The 17,712-nt window shown below is 39.1% G+C and overlaps 1 protein-coding gene across 1 annotated transcript in view; it reads left to right on the top strand.

The window, feature by feature from the left end:
- Positions 1 to 720: 720 nt before the first annotated feature.
- Positions 721 to 17,712, top strand: part of prx (periaxin) — a 43,223-nt gene continuing 26,231 nt past the window's right edge. Inside the window, exons 1-3 of the mRNA XM_053320169.1 lie at positions 721 to 891; positions 5,746 to 5,848; positions 15,502 to 15,557. Coding sequence (XP_053176144.1) covers positions 721 to 891; positions 5,746 to 5,848; positions 15,502 to 15,557 — 330 coding nt within the window. The remainder of the gene's footprint in view (positions 892 to 5,745; positions 5,849 to 15,501; positions 15,558 to 17,712) is intronic.

Genomic DNA, 17,712 nt, shown 5'->3' with positions numbered 1-17,712 from the left:
AACGAACACATCCTCATAATTAGACGACCACATAAGTCAATTGTACCATACACTCCAGAATGACTCATAGGAGTGTTTTTAAGTACTTATCACTGTTAAAACACTGTTAAAAAAAAAGTTAAACACTGGGGTTAAGGTCTGATAAGGTTTAGGCACAAAAAACACAGAGATCATTGTTTGGGTTAAAATGATCGCTTGAAACATGGTGTAGGTTAAAGTAACTGCTCCCTTAAATTTGGGCAACCTTTGTCATCATGTCAACTGTACATACCACAACAACTGTGGTTTCAGTTTTTAAAAATCTGTTCCGATCCACAGTTAGAGGCGTTACACTCACGTTTGTAAACAGGAAGTGAACAACCCCCTCCTGCCGCTAAGCCCACTTTTTGCAATCTTTAGTATCTACCTCGCCATCCACCCAACAAGCTACCTCCCATCATGGAAATTTGTCACCTTATATTGACGTTATATGAACTGAGTCACTTCTCCTAGGCATAATTACTACGGTCATTACATGGCATCTGTCACTGGAACTTCACTTGTCGTCTTTGCCAGCTGAATTCTTGACCTATAGGGTTGTATCCCTTGAGAATGGATTTTTACTGTAAAACACACACACACACACACACACACACACACACACACACAGAGCCTGCTCTACTTTCTTGGCCCATTTAAGTGCTGACGAGGGCATAGCTAGCTGGGGTCTGGTGGTATGTCATGGCCGATGCCAACCAAACTGTCCGCGCTCCCTCACCCCCCTCTTTACCCATCAACAACCCCCACCCTCAGCACCACACCCATCCTCAGTCCCCCTTTTTGGTCTCCTCTGTCATACTATCCTGGCCATCCTCACTGCCACTCATCCCAGGAAAACACATGCAGATCTTGGTGCATCTGCACAGCTACTGTACAGTATAATACAATATAATCAGCCTTAAAAATACTTTTTTTAAGTTTCAGATGGGAGTGTATAAGAACAGTTCAAATAAAACATGAAAATCACCTAAAAATTAGCAACTATAGGTAATAAGCATCCAGATACCTTTTCCTCACTCTCACCCTCCATCCCTCCCTGTCCAGCCCAGCCCTTGTTTCAGGGTCCCTGGCCTCACTCGTGTCTAAATCCTGGCTTTGTGCAACAATGACCACGTTAGCTGACACAGTACTGGCTGTGTGATCTGTGCTGACAGCAACCCCCACCCCACCTACCCATACCACCTCTGCCCAGCTCACTGGCAACAGACACATCCATTTGTAGGGCTGTGGGTTGGGTACAGTTTGTGCTGGCTGGCAGGGGTGGTGCGGTTCATAAAGCTCTGGGGTCTGGATAGATGCTTAATGGTCCTTTTGGCTAATTAATCTGCTATAACATCATACTAACTACTTATTTTCTAGCATAACCTAGCTTTTATATTCTTGCTCAGGTTGTAGATTAATCAATGTGATGGGGAATATACAAGGTCACCAAACTTCGAACTTCAGGAATAAGATTAACAAAGTTGTAACTTGTCCAGCCGTAACAGGTGCAACAAAACAAACAGCAAAGGGGAAGATGTCAATGAAGTACACAGCCCGGAGAAGAGGTCTAATCAGGCAAAACACCTGTCCCCCTGAGAAAAACGACACAATAGGTCGTAATGTCAGATGACATAGTTACATTTGAGTGACAGATACCATCTAGTGGTCATAATAATTATGACACAGAGCAGTGTGACAGTCCAAATTAAGCCTATTTATGTTGACAAATGTCCTAAGGAGGAGAAGTGGATGAAGGCATTTACCTAACCTTTGTCTTTGTCTCTGACTTTGTCACTGAGGGCAACGGTTTGTCTCCTGTTTCTAACCGTGAGTCGGCACAGTTTTTCTAGAGGTTATTGGCTACAACAGTAACATATATGCTGATGCTTTCACCTCTACAAATATCTCATAAGTGTTACCTTTGTTATGATACCAAGATTATTCATATAGATCTTGTAGTTGCAGAGATATACTATATTCATTTTGGGTATGTCATTTTAGAGCAGGACCGTGAGCCAGAGGCTTGGATTAGGAGGTTAAAAAACACAAAAAGTACGAATGTCTCCTAATCTTAACCCTGTGGTTATTATTGTAGCCCTGATAACAAAGGAAGTATTACCTTTAACCCACTTCACATGTTTCTCTAACTTTAACAAAGTGATCATTTTAAATATTTATGAGCTTTCACATCCTAAAACATTATTTTTTAACAGTGATGTTAAAAAAGTGACTGCCTGCCACTTAGTGCCAATATGTGCCACTCATCTGCAGTCACATGATGTATTTGATTGTTTAATTTGGAGGATTTGCAGGTGTACCGTGGGTGTGCAGGGGCTGCAATAGTTCTTATTCACTGTGAATAATTAATGAGCCTTTTGAGTTTGAGGCTTAATCAAATCATTTTTATTTATCACAATCAGTAACTTGGCTCCTTCCCACTTCAATCTGAGATGGAATCAGTCAAAATTACTGGAAGCACCTGCGGCCTGTGTGAGTTTAACATTGTTCTTGATTATGTTTTAGTTGACTGATTATTTGGTTGATTTGATATTCAATTTAAATCCTTGTGTTGCATTGAATTGGCTGTTGGTACAATCAGCATTTTCTTTGGAGGATTTAAAAAAAAAGTCTGTGCAAGTTTTCAAAAATACTAAGACATTTTTCTTGCTGTTAATAATCATTTATGGGTAGAATTTACAGACAAACATTATTGACATTATTGAGTTGTATCTAAAGCTGTTTGGGTTTTACTTTACATTGTCAATTAACCTCCTTTTATCCAGCTGAATTACTTCAATGTGAAGTGAATGTCTTTCGCATCATTTCACCTCACTGAGCATGAAGTTGTGTCAGTCTTGCTTTGTTCACATTCATGCCATGTTTAGTGTTTTCTCTGGGTGGCAGATGTGACTGGATACAGTACAGTATGGATGGGTTTGTCATGTTGGCCATCCCCCCATTGTAGTGTCCCTGAAGAAGATACTGAATCCTGCTGAGCAGGTGACCTCTGACCTCATTGTAAAGGGAAAAGAGAATTTAGCCACAGGAATCAACAAGGTGTCCTATTACAACAGGTAATATTTTGGGATTGGGGTTTGTAGTTGGCAGTTGGCCTGACTTTGGCTCTGCGTCTGGCATGCCTAAACATTCTCATATTTACCTCAACTGTGCAGCCCAAAGGATTTACTACAAATCATCTGTACAGGGAATACAAGGAAGGACACAAACAAAGATGTGCACAAATATAATGACGGATACACACTGACATACAGAAATGCAGACAGGAATACAAATGTACATCCAGGGACATGCTGACACACACACGCACGTACACACACAAACACACACACACACACACACACACACACACCATTCATCACACAACAGCAGCTGTGTCCCTGAAAGGAGGCGTCACACTTTCTCTAAAATGAGATCCAAGGCCTGCTGTTCCTATTTTCAGACATTTGGGATAAGAATAGCAACATCATCACTTATTATTGGAAAGTTCATCCAGGCATTTAAAGACTGTCGGGATTTGATTATTGCCCGCTTTCTGGTTTATTTCGGCTTCCGGGTATGAAGATGGATCACTCACTTGGGAAATACTAATCTAAAACACCAGCTGCCATTGATACTGACAAGTTACTGGAAAGGAAACGGATGTACCTAATGTAACACAACATGCACTAGCTGGGTTTTATCCAAAGGATTCCACATCACCATGAACTGAGTACATCACAGTTTTGTACATTTGGATAAAGTTTTAATGCAGGTTAATCACTCTAGCAGGTCATACTAACTAAGTGAATCAGATTGTAGATGAGAAGGAGCTTCATCAAAAGTAGAAAAACTCAGCTTTAAGCTTCTATTTTATAGCTTGTAGTCTTCTCAGAAATTATATATCATCAATTCAGCAATACTGATGTAGCCAGATCCACCTGAAGAACAATTACACTTTAAATGATTATATATAAAAGAAAAGGGAGTCCCTATGGTTAAATAGTACTTTTATAATCATATTTTCAGACAATTGTGCTTTGAAGAAAAATTAATTAAAATATTTGGCCTCAAATAATTTAAAATAAGAAGATCCGTTTAATTTATTTGTGTTAAAAAAGTGTAGAAAAGTCTCATTTTATCAGCTTTGAGATAATGTAAGTTACCCATTATCACAGCTATGTTACTATATGGTGTCTGTCAGTTCTGCTGTGGTATATTTAACACTGATTATGATGCATTTCACAGAACCACCACAAGTTTACTGGTTTTTGTGTGCAGACATGCTGCAGGCATCTGAGAGACAGACAGAGGAACATTTGGTAGTCTCACTACTCAGACAGACAGTCTACTATTTCACAAACTTTGTTATCTTCTTCTCCTCCCTCGTTTATCATAGTTGTACAGCCCCGCCTCTTGCTGCCCTAATATGGGGGCATGTCTCTGCCCTGTGGCCAATCAGGCAGCTGGATGCGTCCTTCCTAGAGATGCCATGGGCCCGAGCCAGGCCTGAGGTTTCAGTGAGGGGAGCAACAGGCTGGCTGGTGACAAGGGGCAAAAAATATAGACAGAGAGGGGGAAAAGGGTAAGAACACCAACAATAACAAGTAACGGAGAGCAGCTGAGGACAGACAGGAAATAAATGATACAGAGAGGTAATCATAATAAGATAAGAAAAGAGAGAGAGGCTGAAATTGAAGCTCTGCGGCTGCAGGTGGAGGTCTGTCACCTCTGAACTTCTGAAGGGAGACACGCTGAGGCTGAGAATTAAGGTAGGCTGAATGGATGAGGTTTCATAAAGTCTGTCCTGATGACCCAGTGCAGTCTGGCTGATACCTGAAGGCTCTCTGGTGTTGCTCTTGGAAAACGTGCGGCAAGATTTTTGTGGCTGGTTTTTGCAGAGAGGAAAGCAGGTGTCAGATATTACAGATGAAGGTACTAACAACTCATTTTCTGGAGTAGCAGCAGTATTAGTGCATTTTCAGCAATTCCTTGTTATCATTATTTTGTGCCTTTATAATGAAGTTTTAATCAGTCTGAGAACTTGTTTTATTTTCTGCTTTTAACATTTGGCAGCTCAGGAGCTGCTGAGAGATTTGCAGAACAGTTTATGCAGCAGTCTGCAGACTCCACATTGCTGACTTTGGAGAGCATAACAATAGCACACTGTTTAAACGCAAAGATAATTTCAGTAAGACAGCTGCTGCTTGTGTTTATTCCAACATGCCTGTCGCTGGTTACAAACACTTGAGTATTCATGAAGGTTTATGGTAACCATTTACAGCGTGGTATGTCACTATGTCTCCAAGTTTATAAGAGTGTTTTGTAATGAGACCTGGGCTAAGTAACACTTAAAATTTATTTGTAATATTTATTAAAACCTTTGAGAGTGCCATACGTGTGGATCCTCCAAAACTAAACACCATGGGTACCATAAAGTTTTATAGAAAAACACAAAGAAACAGAGTTATATTATGTCGTATGTTTAAAAATAATTCTTAATCCTATTATAAAAATACATTAATGTTGTTTTTTTGCATACACTAACAAAATGATTAAAGGACTAAGCTACTCCTATGATTCATTTTCTATAAAACAATACGTTTTTGTAAAAACAGTGATTGACCCAGCTCTGGTTGTAATGATACGACTTCATGCTGCAGAGCTGTCAGAGTTGCTGGTGGCAGTACGGTAATTTCAAATAGCCCCTGTTGCAATGTTACACAGCAACAACAGCTGCAGCGTGACGGTCACAGGATCTGTTTGCCCCCCACTTCCAGCTCTACTGGAGAGCTCACCCACCAGCCTGGTATGTCGGCCCCCAATGAGGGTACACAGGCTGCTAGATTCATAACACGCCAGGATACACATTTGTGGCACTGACTTACATAATGGATTACATCATTTCCAAGCAACATATATTTGTGCTTAATTCTATCTGACTTTTTGATTTCATAGCAATAAAAAGCTTAATTTCTGAAGAGATTCTACTTGGCAAGAACTTTTGCTCATGAGTATTGCTGGTGGGGTGTTTTTCTTGGCTTTGTTAGCACAATAAATTCCCATTTGGGTCCTTGAAACAGATTTATTAACCAGTTTAGGTTGTGCTGGTTCCAACAAAACATATTTGGACCTTATTACTGTTTTCAGCTCTCAACTACAAGAACAAGCTGTATATCGTTTTGTGAAAGTAATTAGATTAAATGCGATATCAGTTTCAGTCTTTTACAATTTAATTCAAAAGCTAGTCATGTCTATTGATTGTACAGTGCATACAATGTTGTTGCTTCTGTGAGCTTACATGAAGAACCTTAGGTCAAAGGTCAACCATTCCCGTCAATTTTTATAATGAACTTACCAATTATTAAGTGTGTGACTTAAGTATACGTACAGTTTTGCAACAGATTTAATTGCTTTACTTTTTTGGAAACATTTGTAGACTTTTATGTCCTTGTTTTGAGCATGTTTTAATATTTTTGTATTTATGGTACTTTAAACAATGTTAATGTCTCTGCATTATAGTAATGGTAGCTGCCAAACCCTGTTCACTCGAGCTGCACTTGTTTAAATGGAGGCCAGTAACTGGACTCTCCTCTAATGCTGTCTGTGCAGGGATCACAGCTTTGAGTCTGCTGCTACAACTACCATTTTAGGTGTGAAACTGTAGTATTTGTAATATTTTATTGTGGACCCTCTAAGAAATACCAAGAAGAAAATGAAAAACAGTACTAAGTAATTTGTGTATGTGTGTGTGTGTGTGTGTGTGTGTGTGTGTGTGTGTGTGTGTGTGTGTGTGTGTGTGTGTGTGTGTGTGTGTGTGTGTGTGTCCATGAGCTGAGAGTAAACGTTGGCAAAAATGAAATGATGGATGTTGATAGCAGTTTCCTGGCGACAGACTTTGGGTGGTGGTGGTTGCACTTGTGGGTGGGGTTAATTTTAGACCAGAAAGAAGGGTCAAGAGTCGATTGGGCGGCTTGGGAGGGAGACCTCATGAGGAAACACCGTTTGACGTACGTACAAGGGTGAACTTCCCTAGGTGTACACAGAAAGCCAAGAGGATTTTTCAGGAAGGAAGACTCATGTAAACCAACGACTTGCCATACATGTCATTTAATATTTGAGATATTATTTAAATATATCTATATCCCTGAAATGGAAGACACAATTGATGGTTTATGGCAAATTTTGATTTAAAATGACCAGAGCTGTTTGTGTCTCTCGTCATGGGCCAAATCTGTCAAAAATATCACTGTTTCCTGTTTACATGGAGGCATTTCCTGTCCTGAGGCTTACGCCTGCGGGTGTGTCTTGTTTTGTCCATCTGATGTCTCAAATGGGCAGGAGACATGCTGGGATCTATCTCACTAATCTTGAATGGTTTGGACATTATGCCATTTGTGGAGTTCTTTATCTAAATGGCTCACGGCAACACTGCATCCTAAATTTTCAGCTTGGACAGCCCCAGTGGGAGTCAAAGCCATGGCACTGTTGGTGCTCTTTTGTAGCTACTGAGTTCCACAACATTTCTCTTCCTTTTACTCCCAAAATGGTGCAGCACCGTTTGTCCATCCATTTATTATAGTGTGCTCACAATACATGCATCTTCCCCCTCATGCTCCTTCTGTATCACTGTTGGTTAAGTGGTCTAGTGGTATTTGTAGCATTTAAGCCTTTTTGCTTTCACACCATTCCTCTACTTATATTAGTTTTGGATTCAAAACACAAAATCACAACAAAAACAGATTAACTCTACATTTCTTGAGGATCCTCTGCCAGCAGGAGCAGCAGCAGCAGCACTGGCCAGTTGAAATGAACACACACACATAGTCTGTCATTATTGAAGATAGAGGCGGTTATTGCTTTGCTAACAGCAGCTACTGTAGATCAAAAACAGTGATATCATGTTGTTGTTGTTGTCCCTTGTCCTGATAACAGTGACCTTTTTTTTTCGTGGAAATTACTCAGTATCTTTGGTTGTCATAGTATACGATAAAATGACTAAATGTCAGTCAGGTGTGATGCCAGTAAAAACTGCAGCTAGAAACTTATGAAGGACACAAGAGGTGGATTAAAAAGAGAAAAATCGATGTATGGCCAAGATATCCTGACTGTTTCTTGTTAGTTTCTTGGGTCAAGCTCCAAAAAACACTAAATCCTACACTTCTCATATTGCAACCAATCAAACTCTTGTGATTGGAAATGCCCTAGTCTGGTCAATGCCACATCTTTCATCCATTTTGTCTCCAAACTTAAAATTAAAACTTAAACTTAAAATTAAACAAGTTTCTTTTCACAAAACAATAACCTTATATGTCCGAACCTCACTGGAAACAGTTCAAGGTGTATAATACTGCAGTTACTAATAAAACACTCTCAAAAAAAACTGTTGAGATTGAATTCCATTCCCCATCATTATATTTTGATGGTGACATAAGCTTTGATTCAGCATGTGTCAGCGAAACTTTCTGCATGACTTCATACCACTACGGGAAAGTGGCGCAATATGTTTTTTTGTAATTTGGGTGATCTGACCCTTCGACTGAGCCGTATCTTGACATTCATTTTCTATATTTGGCTGTTTATCTGACTGCTCTCCCTAATACCGTACATTGGTTTTCATTCTTAGTGTACACTGCCAAGACGTGTTTAGGATTTATTTATGTCAGAGACAACTCTCGTGTTTCAGAGGGCGAGTCTTCTGCGGTGTTTGAGTAGATGTTGCCATGGAGACGTAGTGACGATGACATTATGATTACAATATGACGGTGCTTTGCTTGTTTTAAAGAGAGAAAGGCAGCCAGTCCAGGCTGCTTGTACTCTACTGATCAAAGCTCATAAACACACTCAAAAGCCTCTCCCTCTGGTATTTATTTATCTCAGATTATGTGTCTGTGATGTGCATGTGAATTCACAGAAATTCTGTTTGTTAAACGTTCAAGTTTACTGCAATATTCATTAGGATCAATGCATTTCAAATAGTTTGAAATGTTTGTGGTCAGGCTGCCTCCAAACATAAAATACACAGAGTAAGTGTACAAATAGATTATATTATAAGAGACAAAATACATAAAGCATCAACGTGCTGGTGTTTCATTTATATAAGCTATCTGTGTCCATGCATGTGTGCCATGCACTGCTCTCAGAGTGATGGTGATTTCTAAATTACAGTCTTGATTTTGTTGTTTGTGGAAGTCTTTACATGCTGCCCGGTGTCTGGAAAACAAACTGTTTCCCTCCTCTGGTCTTGTGATTGTCCTAAAATTAGATCCAATAAGATTTGTGTTATGTTGTCAGCCTGACACCAATTGTGAAAAAGTGTTTTGGTATTTCCTCTGTGTGTATGTGTGTGTGTGTGTGTCTGTATACATGTGCTCTTATGTAAGTAAGTGAGAAGAAAATGTATTTTTGTTGATATCTGGCCTCTATTGATAATACCTCCCTCGACAAATAAATCACAAACTCACATCTTCAGCTGTCTCTCATGTGCTGCATCACTGCGGCACTGTGTCAAAGAAATGTTATCAGCATTTTAAAGGGCAGATGGGTGGTTGTTTTCTTTAGGCGGACACCTGCTCAAGTCTTGCCATTACCGAGGCCAACTAAAACATCATTAACTTGTCCATCTCTAATAGGCTTACTGCAGCCTCTCAAAAGGATTAGAGCTGCAGGGACGGTTTCACAAGGCTGCTGCTTGAAGTCAGCACAGGACTGTGCAGAGCAACAAAAACTATTTGGCTCACATGTCACATCACATTCCCTCACAGATATCTGGAAGTAGATGATGTCCTCCACAACCTATGGCCTCCAGAAAAAGGACATAGGTTGTTCAAACACTTACATCGAACTGTGTTTCCTGTCACGTGAATGATGACAAAGTAGCATACTGTACAAAGCGTGTGACCTTGTAAGACCTTGTAAGACCTTGTAACTTATATCCATCCTGGATAAAGCCGCCCTTGATGATTTACATCCAGTACCAAAGTTCAATGCCAATGCATTAATAGTGTGTCCGGTAAGAGTAAAGTTGCATGTAGTAGACGTTGCAATTAACATTTGCTTTTTTCATTAACTGTAATCAAGATCATTCCCTAACCTCAACCAAGTGTGTTGCTAACCATATGTCAGGGATAGTGGAGCAGATGGACCCAAATGCAGAGACCAAAGGGAAAGCAGGGTTGCAGAAAAAGGTCTTTATTCCTGGAATGTGCATACAAAACCCAAAAGTAGTCCCAGCATATCTGAACAGAACAGACTGGATGAACTTGAACAAAACTTGACAAAGGATCCAACAAGGACTGAACTGAAAGCCAAGACTTAAACTGATAACTCGATGAGGAACAGGTGACTAAATACAAGTACAGACTGGGAGTTGAATGGCTGGGTATTTAATATTTAAACAGGCTTTGCATGTCGTAATCATTCCTCCTGTTCATACTGGCTATTTACTAGAGCTAGAGTGAAAGTAAAATAAAAAAATAATTTTAAAAAAGAAAGAGAATTTTATGTTAAACAGACCAATTTTGACAGATTTCCACTTGATTTTACTAATTTCAATGGCTGAATATTAGCTATAGATAAACACTGCAGATTTTGCTCCCCATCACTTACATTGAAAGTGGATTACAAAGGACTTTCCAGTGGTCAATATGAACGGGAAGAATGATTACAGTGAGCGAAACCTCACCTTGTACTTGATTTATGACAGATTTGATTTTTATTTGCCATAACCACAGTCTTTCCCTGATCTTAACCATACACTAGATACCATGCACATATTTTGGAGAAACCGATACTGGAAAAAAAAAACTTCAAAGCATCTAACTCCAGACTGCTGGACTGGTGCTTCTCAGTATCCCACATTAAGAGAGAAATGTCACAGCAGTTCAGCACTTTTGTATGTAAATGTCCTTAGTTCTTTCACTGAGTGATTACATGTAAAACGGACAAAGAAGCTTTGTGCATTAAGCTCTGTGCTGAAGTTGAAAGGTGCTGTCATACTGTCTTTTCCACTCTGACCTCAATAACCCACCAGCATTATCAAATGTGCTCAAGACAAATTAATCCAAAACTGCAGAGTGGTTGACAGCACCACAATGCTCTTTAGCTTTCTGGTTTGTTCTTAATCTTCAAATGGAAAACTCAACATGAGAGCAGTCAGGCAACCAGTACCAAGACCCCTTGGCTGCATATTAGCTGCTTTGGATCATTTTAGCTGGATGCCCTTTGCCTGGCACATTATTAAGAATTTAAAGATTTTGCACCAGCTGGACAATTTTCAGAATGAATATTAATTCTGTTTTATCAACAGAATCAGTGGAAATTAATGTTTGAAAATGCTTTAAGGGACAGGAAGTAAACTGGTGTTAGATTGTTTCGATCTTTTTGATTTAGCCTCCTGGATATTTTTTCTTGGCTTTCATTTTTCATTTCGATTTGGTACAAAGCACTTTGATCAGATTTGAGGTCTGTGTGTTCATCAGTACAGTCTGTGGTGTTTGTCAGGATGTAAGCAACCAATGAGACCACACAGATTTCAGACTGGATGTGTGAGCCTGTTTATCTTTGATGCTGATCTATGCTACATCAATCATACAAACAACTTCACGACCTAAGTACATACTTTTACATTTTTTTTATTTATTTTCCTCTGAGATGAAATCTGCTTTTTACAAGCCTCTCAGATTTTCTGTGTCACAACTGATGTATTTCAGTAAGCCTGCTGAAGCCTGAGCCAACACCTAAATGGTGGAACAAATGGGATTTTTCTGAAATTAAGTTGAAATGTTTATAATTGCTGACATTAAGGAGACTCTGTGTTTCTATGTTGACAACCATCAAGGTTATCATCACATCATCTTCCCACCTCACTACTACACCTACATGTGCAGAAAGGTGAAGTTCCTTTGCTGATTGGGGCACTCATTAGGCATGTGGGGGCCTGCAGATGTGAGTCTGATCTATATAAAGACTGGGCTGCAAGGCATTTCAAATCTTCTCCTTCTCTTCTGACCATCCCTCCATTCCTTCTCTCCGTCCAGGGAGTGCCACCTCCCCCACCTGCTGCTGTCTGTCTGTCTGTCACACAGAGCTGCAGTTTAAAGCTGCTGTCTGGTGCAAACCTCCACATCATCTTTTTACATAAAGTGAAGGACTCTCTTTCCTTTAGAGGTGTGGCTAAAGCTTATGAACTTTCATTTTTAAGGAAAATCATGTTTTCAATGCAAAAAATGACCACTTTGATGACTGAAAGAACTTTTTTGGCTGCTAAATTTTTAAATGACAACAATGTCATCCTGCACATTACTCTCACTGCTGTGTGTGCTTTAGGTTAATGAAACACTGCAGTGATGACTGCTCATGTGTACTCGGGCTGCCTCTTACATGCCATTAGTGCAGCAATGTAGTGATTGCACCTGTTGTTGCTGCTGTACCTGACACAATGTCAGTCACTCAGTACAAAAATAATAGTTAGCAAGCCTCTCTCTCAACACGGCCAGCTGAACATCTCGTTTGACAACCCTGTTTGCTTAATTTTGTTACCAAAAGTCAGTTGGTATTTCTAAAATATGTAAGAGCTGCTTTTTATGTGTCTACTCTTTTAAAAATGCACCAGAATCATATTTCTTTCCATCATATAACACGTGCCTACTATTTATTTAAGCAGTTTTTCAGTTGAATGAGATGTCGATAGAGTAAAAATATTTGATTCTGGATCTGCTCAGTGTCCAAAAGATTGTTATTATATTTTTGTTTATATAACAATAACTATTGTCATTAAACCATCATAGATACCATACATAATCCAATACACGATAGTCTCAACATGTAGGAGCAGTAGAGTCAGCGATCTATCAGGAGCTCACAGACGGTTTTGACGTCTTTGTTCTCATCACTTTAGAGCTCATCACTTCATGTTAAACTGGTTGATCCCTCAAACTTTTTCTATTCCAGGAGTGCCTGTCCCTGTTCTTCTGTGGCTGACACAGTGACGGCTGGGCAGCAATGAATGTGTGTTATGTGTTCCTGTGACCTGCTAGAAACCAGATACCTCCAACCCACCCAAACAGGCCCGACATCCACGCTGACACTCTACACGTCCTGCAAAAACACACAAACACACACACATAGATGGGCTTTATCCTTTGCACATACACAAATATACACGCACACACACATACTAACTAAGGCAGTTAAAAAAGTGATCACATGAGGGCAGGACTGCATGGAATGAGATAGCTGGGGGCCGCAGTGTCAGAAGGCCAAGTGATTTCCAAACTGCAAGAGTTATGCTGCTGATAAACTGAGGAGCTTCTACACGTTCAGCTCCGGTTAAAGTACTGGCTACTAATCGAGTTTAAGAAATATGATTCCTTCAGATGAGGCACCGCCCAGGTGCTTGGAGTTACTGTTTATTTCTCTCACAGCACAACTCTCAGAGGAGCTGAAGGAAGTTTTGAAATCTTTAATACATCCAACCTATTTGTGCAGAACTCTAATGCAACGCTTTTTCTTTCTCCGCTGGCTTAAATATTCTGAACATGCAGTTCCAAGTGACGGTCAAAACTAATGTGAATGTTTGTTTTACAGTCAGTGCTACAAACCCTCAGCTTCATCGGTTCCTGCCGGCATCATTTCTGCATTTATTGCTCACATCAGACATCCTTGGTGACTGAATATCAAACAGCTGGCAGCCTAGAAACCCCAAAATGTCTGAGTAGACATGCATCAAAGAATCAGAAAGTGATCTATTGAATCAGTCTCATTCATTCTGCTTTACTGGTTTCACTGTGAGATAATTATCTTTCTTAATATGGCCAGTGGTCACTAACTGACTGAAGTAAAGTTGGAACCTGTTATCGTAATTGTTCCATTCAATTCAATTAAGAAAATAAAAATAAATATTTTATTTGTCCCACAATGTGCAAGTAAACCAGTTAGCAAACAGAGACTACATTTAGAGTTCATTCACACACACAAAGACAATCCAAAAATACAAATATGATAATATTAGAAATACTTAAAATACATAAGGATAGAGCTCCCTGGTCATCAAGTGGTGAGAGTGCATGCTACATAAGTACAGCATCTCTGGCTCGAATCCAGCCAGGGACCTATGCTGCAGGTCATTACTCTATCTCTCTCTCCCTATTTCCTGTTGGCCTCTCTCCCAGTTACTGTGTAAATAAAAACCAAAAAAAGCCCAAAATAAATCTTTAAAAAACAAAACAAAAACATAAGGAGTAATTGCAGAGGCCATACTGCAGCTGACCAACATTATCCAACATCACAAAGGCATATATCATTACATAAAAAAGTGCATTTATCAGTCTATATTTCAATTAAAAAGACCATTTGTTCGTAGAGGTAGGGTTGTGATCATGACACTGAGATGTTACAGACAGAAACTTTTGGTTTGGTGTCTGTCTTTGTTGGCTCTTAAGGTGAAGTAATTCAGTGTTTGGCTCCTGGCATCAGTTTAATAACGTGACTGGTTGGCGGGATTCAGTTCGAGACATGCTGGACTAGTTGATGCAGACGCTGCTGTCTCACTTTATAAATATGTAATGTAGTACAGAGCACTCTCAGTCTTTTAACAAGCACATATGTTGAAAAATAGGAAATCTGATACAGTACTACCTATTTTGCAATGACATTTATACACAGGAATACAAACTTTTTTTGATTATCATGACAATGTCACTACAATGATTGATGTCCCAGGGCTGTTTGAGTGGTGCTGTTGGTAGGGGACAGGGTAGCGAGCATGGGCAGATGGTTTGGGCTCGGGTAGCTGGTGCAGAGGCATGTCAGGGAACACGGAAAGAATCTCAAGACTGCCGTCCCAGAAGTCTCAGACTGACGGACGTGTCACTTTATCAGATGCTGCTTTTGCACAAGCGTGACATGAACATCTGACGTTTCGCTTTCTTAAGAACGCTACTGGAGCTAATTTACTGTTATAAGGACAGTCCTGTCATTGACTGCATACCGATAGTGGTTTATGTAATAATAAATGCAATTTGTCCACTGAGGCTAAATCTATTAAAACTGTTCTTTATTTAATTTGAGACAAGAAAAACATGTAATAAATTTAAATTAGTTATATTATCATATTGTACTATTAAAATTTAAGAAAGAGCAGAGATAGTTTTAGAAACACCCAGTAAAGGATAAAAGGAAAAACTATTCAGCTCCTTTATGTTTAATTTAAAAGTTAGCACAGCTTAATTATCTTTATTTCTTTTCCTATGCATTAATTATGTTCTTGTAAAAGAAGTTTGAGGTTATTGGACATGTGCTAGTTTTATTGTTTATGTGCCTTTATCTGCAAGACTCTTTATGTCTCACATTATGCAAAATGTTGAAAAACCAAGGAGTGAGTGCTTTTCATAATTGTAGTCTTCACTCAATTGGACAATATGTGAAATAAGCATAAAGTCACTGTAATAATCAAAATAACCTGAGTTTTTTTTTCTGTTGCAGACTCTGACAGAGAACAAGAGGACGGCCATGTTTTCAACCAGACCAGAGATCCAGCCGTAAGTAAACACATAGATCTCTCCTTCTGATACGAGAATGGGGGAAACTAAAATGATATAGTCAGACTTATAAACAAACCTAATGCTACTGATGATATTTCTTTGATGAGGAAAGTAATACGTATTAATAGTAGCAAAGGAAGCAGGTCAAATGTTAAACATGAAAGATTTAAGGCCATAAATGATCAAAATGGCAAACATCAGTAATCACTGAGAATGATTCATGTTATATTTCCATGTTCTCATTCCTCTTAAAAGCATCATCTGTCCTTCACACAGAAATAACACGCTGCACTTCATCTGTGAATACCAGCCGGCTCTTAAACTCAGTGGAGCAATTTGTTTATGTGCTTTTGGCTTGATTACTGAAATGAGTGTCGACAGATGTTAATGTTTGTTGTCCTGCATAGCTAGGGCCTATTAACTTCATTGAGGATCTAAAAGTGCTCTAATCTAACATGTTTAGCTGAAGTGTATTATTACATTTTATAAAGAGAGCTGTGTATTATTTTTGATGGTGTACTTAAACATATAAAAAAGCTACTAAATCATTATATCTTAATTTTTATTGGCTGCTGAATTTGAGTAAATGTGTGTGTTTGCATGAATTGCGAACAAGTTGGTTAGATTATAATGCCAAGTGTGTTTTTGTTGACTGAATGTGAATGTATAAATGAAATGTATGTATGTCGGTGTAGGTGGATTAAAACATGGAAAATATGGTCATCAAAAATATCACAACAGATTTTTTTTTTTAAATGAGAGGAATATTTATAGAAATCTTTATTTTAGGAATTCAGCTCACAGTCTGCATCGGAAACTGGTAGCTGGCTCAAGTGTCAGCGGTCGCAGCTACCTGACAATACTAGGTAGTGTTATGACAGGATGTTTTTAAAAGATTATGTATGCTAGCGTTTGTGAAGCAAGAAGAGGAAGGAGATATGGGAAACTGGGACATGCCAAGTTTCCTCCACAAGGGAAGTAAAAGGAAGAAGTCACCTGGACCCACTTCAGGATTCAGTCCAGCTAAATTAATTTTAGCAGACTGGGGAATAATGAAACACATTGATTACAGATACTCTACAGCAAACCATTCTTATCAATAAAGGCAATATAATGATAATGATAATAACAATAGTAAAGGTACTGGATGATCTATATTCAGATTAAATGTTTATTAGGTTATTAGGAGTTTAATTTACATGAGAAATACTACATTCCAGCTCACTCATGAAAAACCTGCTTCAGTCGCTGAACTCAAGCCAAAACCATCAGGACCAGGAGGTTAAAGCCAAGAGACAAAACTATCTGCACACAGATAGATTTTATACTGTGTGTGATGACCACATCGTGAACTTAAAGGTGCAATATAGTGAGTAAGTACAAGTAAATAGTGTGAGTAAATAGTGAAGTAATGGCGACCTGAGCAGTGAATTAAGCACTTTCCCACTGTGTGTGTTGTTATCCAAGCTTCTCTGTTCTTTGTTTTGGTAACTGGTCCTGCTGCGTGTGCATGTTAGTGTAGGCTATGCATTTCCCTACGTGTCTTCCACGTCCGTTTCCAAGATTGCGGCTATGTCACAAACATTCTCAAAATACAGCAATATTGTGCACTTAAATATGTATCTCAAAACATTTGAAAACAGAATGTTGTATTGATGGGAAGTTCGGCTCTTTTCAGAGGGCTCCCAAAGAAGAGCCAGCTCCCGAATTGTTTAATATTTTAATCAAACTTTGTTATTGCACAAATGAACAAAAAACTGCAAACAAATCCACAGAGCAGAACCAGAACAGAACCAGAACCAAATTCAAGCACACACTCACTCACTCTCAGAGCTGGGGCTGAGCACTGCTGAGCAGTGAAAGGAAATAACTGGGAGCCGGCTCTCGATACGAGCCAGCTCTTCTGATTCACTACAAAGCATCGGCTCTCAGAGCCGCATCTTTTGCACATGACACATCACTATAATCTTGATCCATATTTATCAGCACCGCCTAGTTTAACAGTTTGATCTGAGTTTCATAAGCTGTCAGCTCTTTTTTTCCAAATTTATTGGGTAAACAACACAAATTAATTTTGATCTGAGATGTTGGTGCTATAGTCCGACATCTAGTGGCTGAATGTCATGTGTTACAACTTTAAGTGGATGGTATA

This window comes from Scomber japonicus, chromosome 6, assembly GCF_027409825.1.
Source record: "Scomber japonicus isolate fScoJap1 chromosome 6, fScoJap1.pri, whole genome shotgun sequence".
In the NCBI taxonomy this organism is placed as follows: Eukaryota; Metazoa; Chordata; class Actinopteri; order Scombriformes; family Scombridae; genus Scomber; species Scomber japonicus.
The sequence above is the reverse complement of the archived record's forward strand: the minus strand, read 5'-3'. Positions and strand labels throughout refer to the sequence as shown.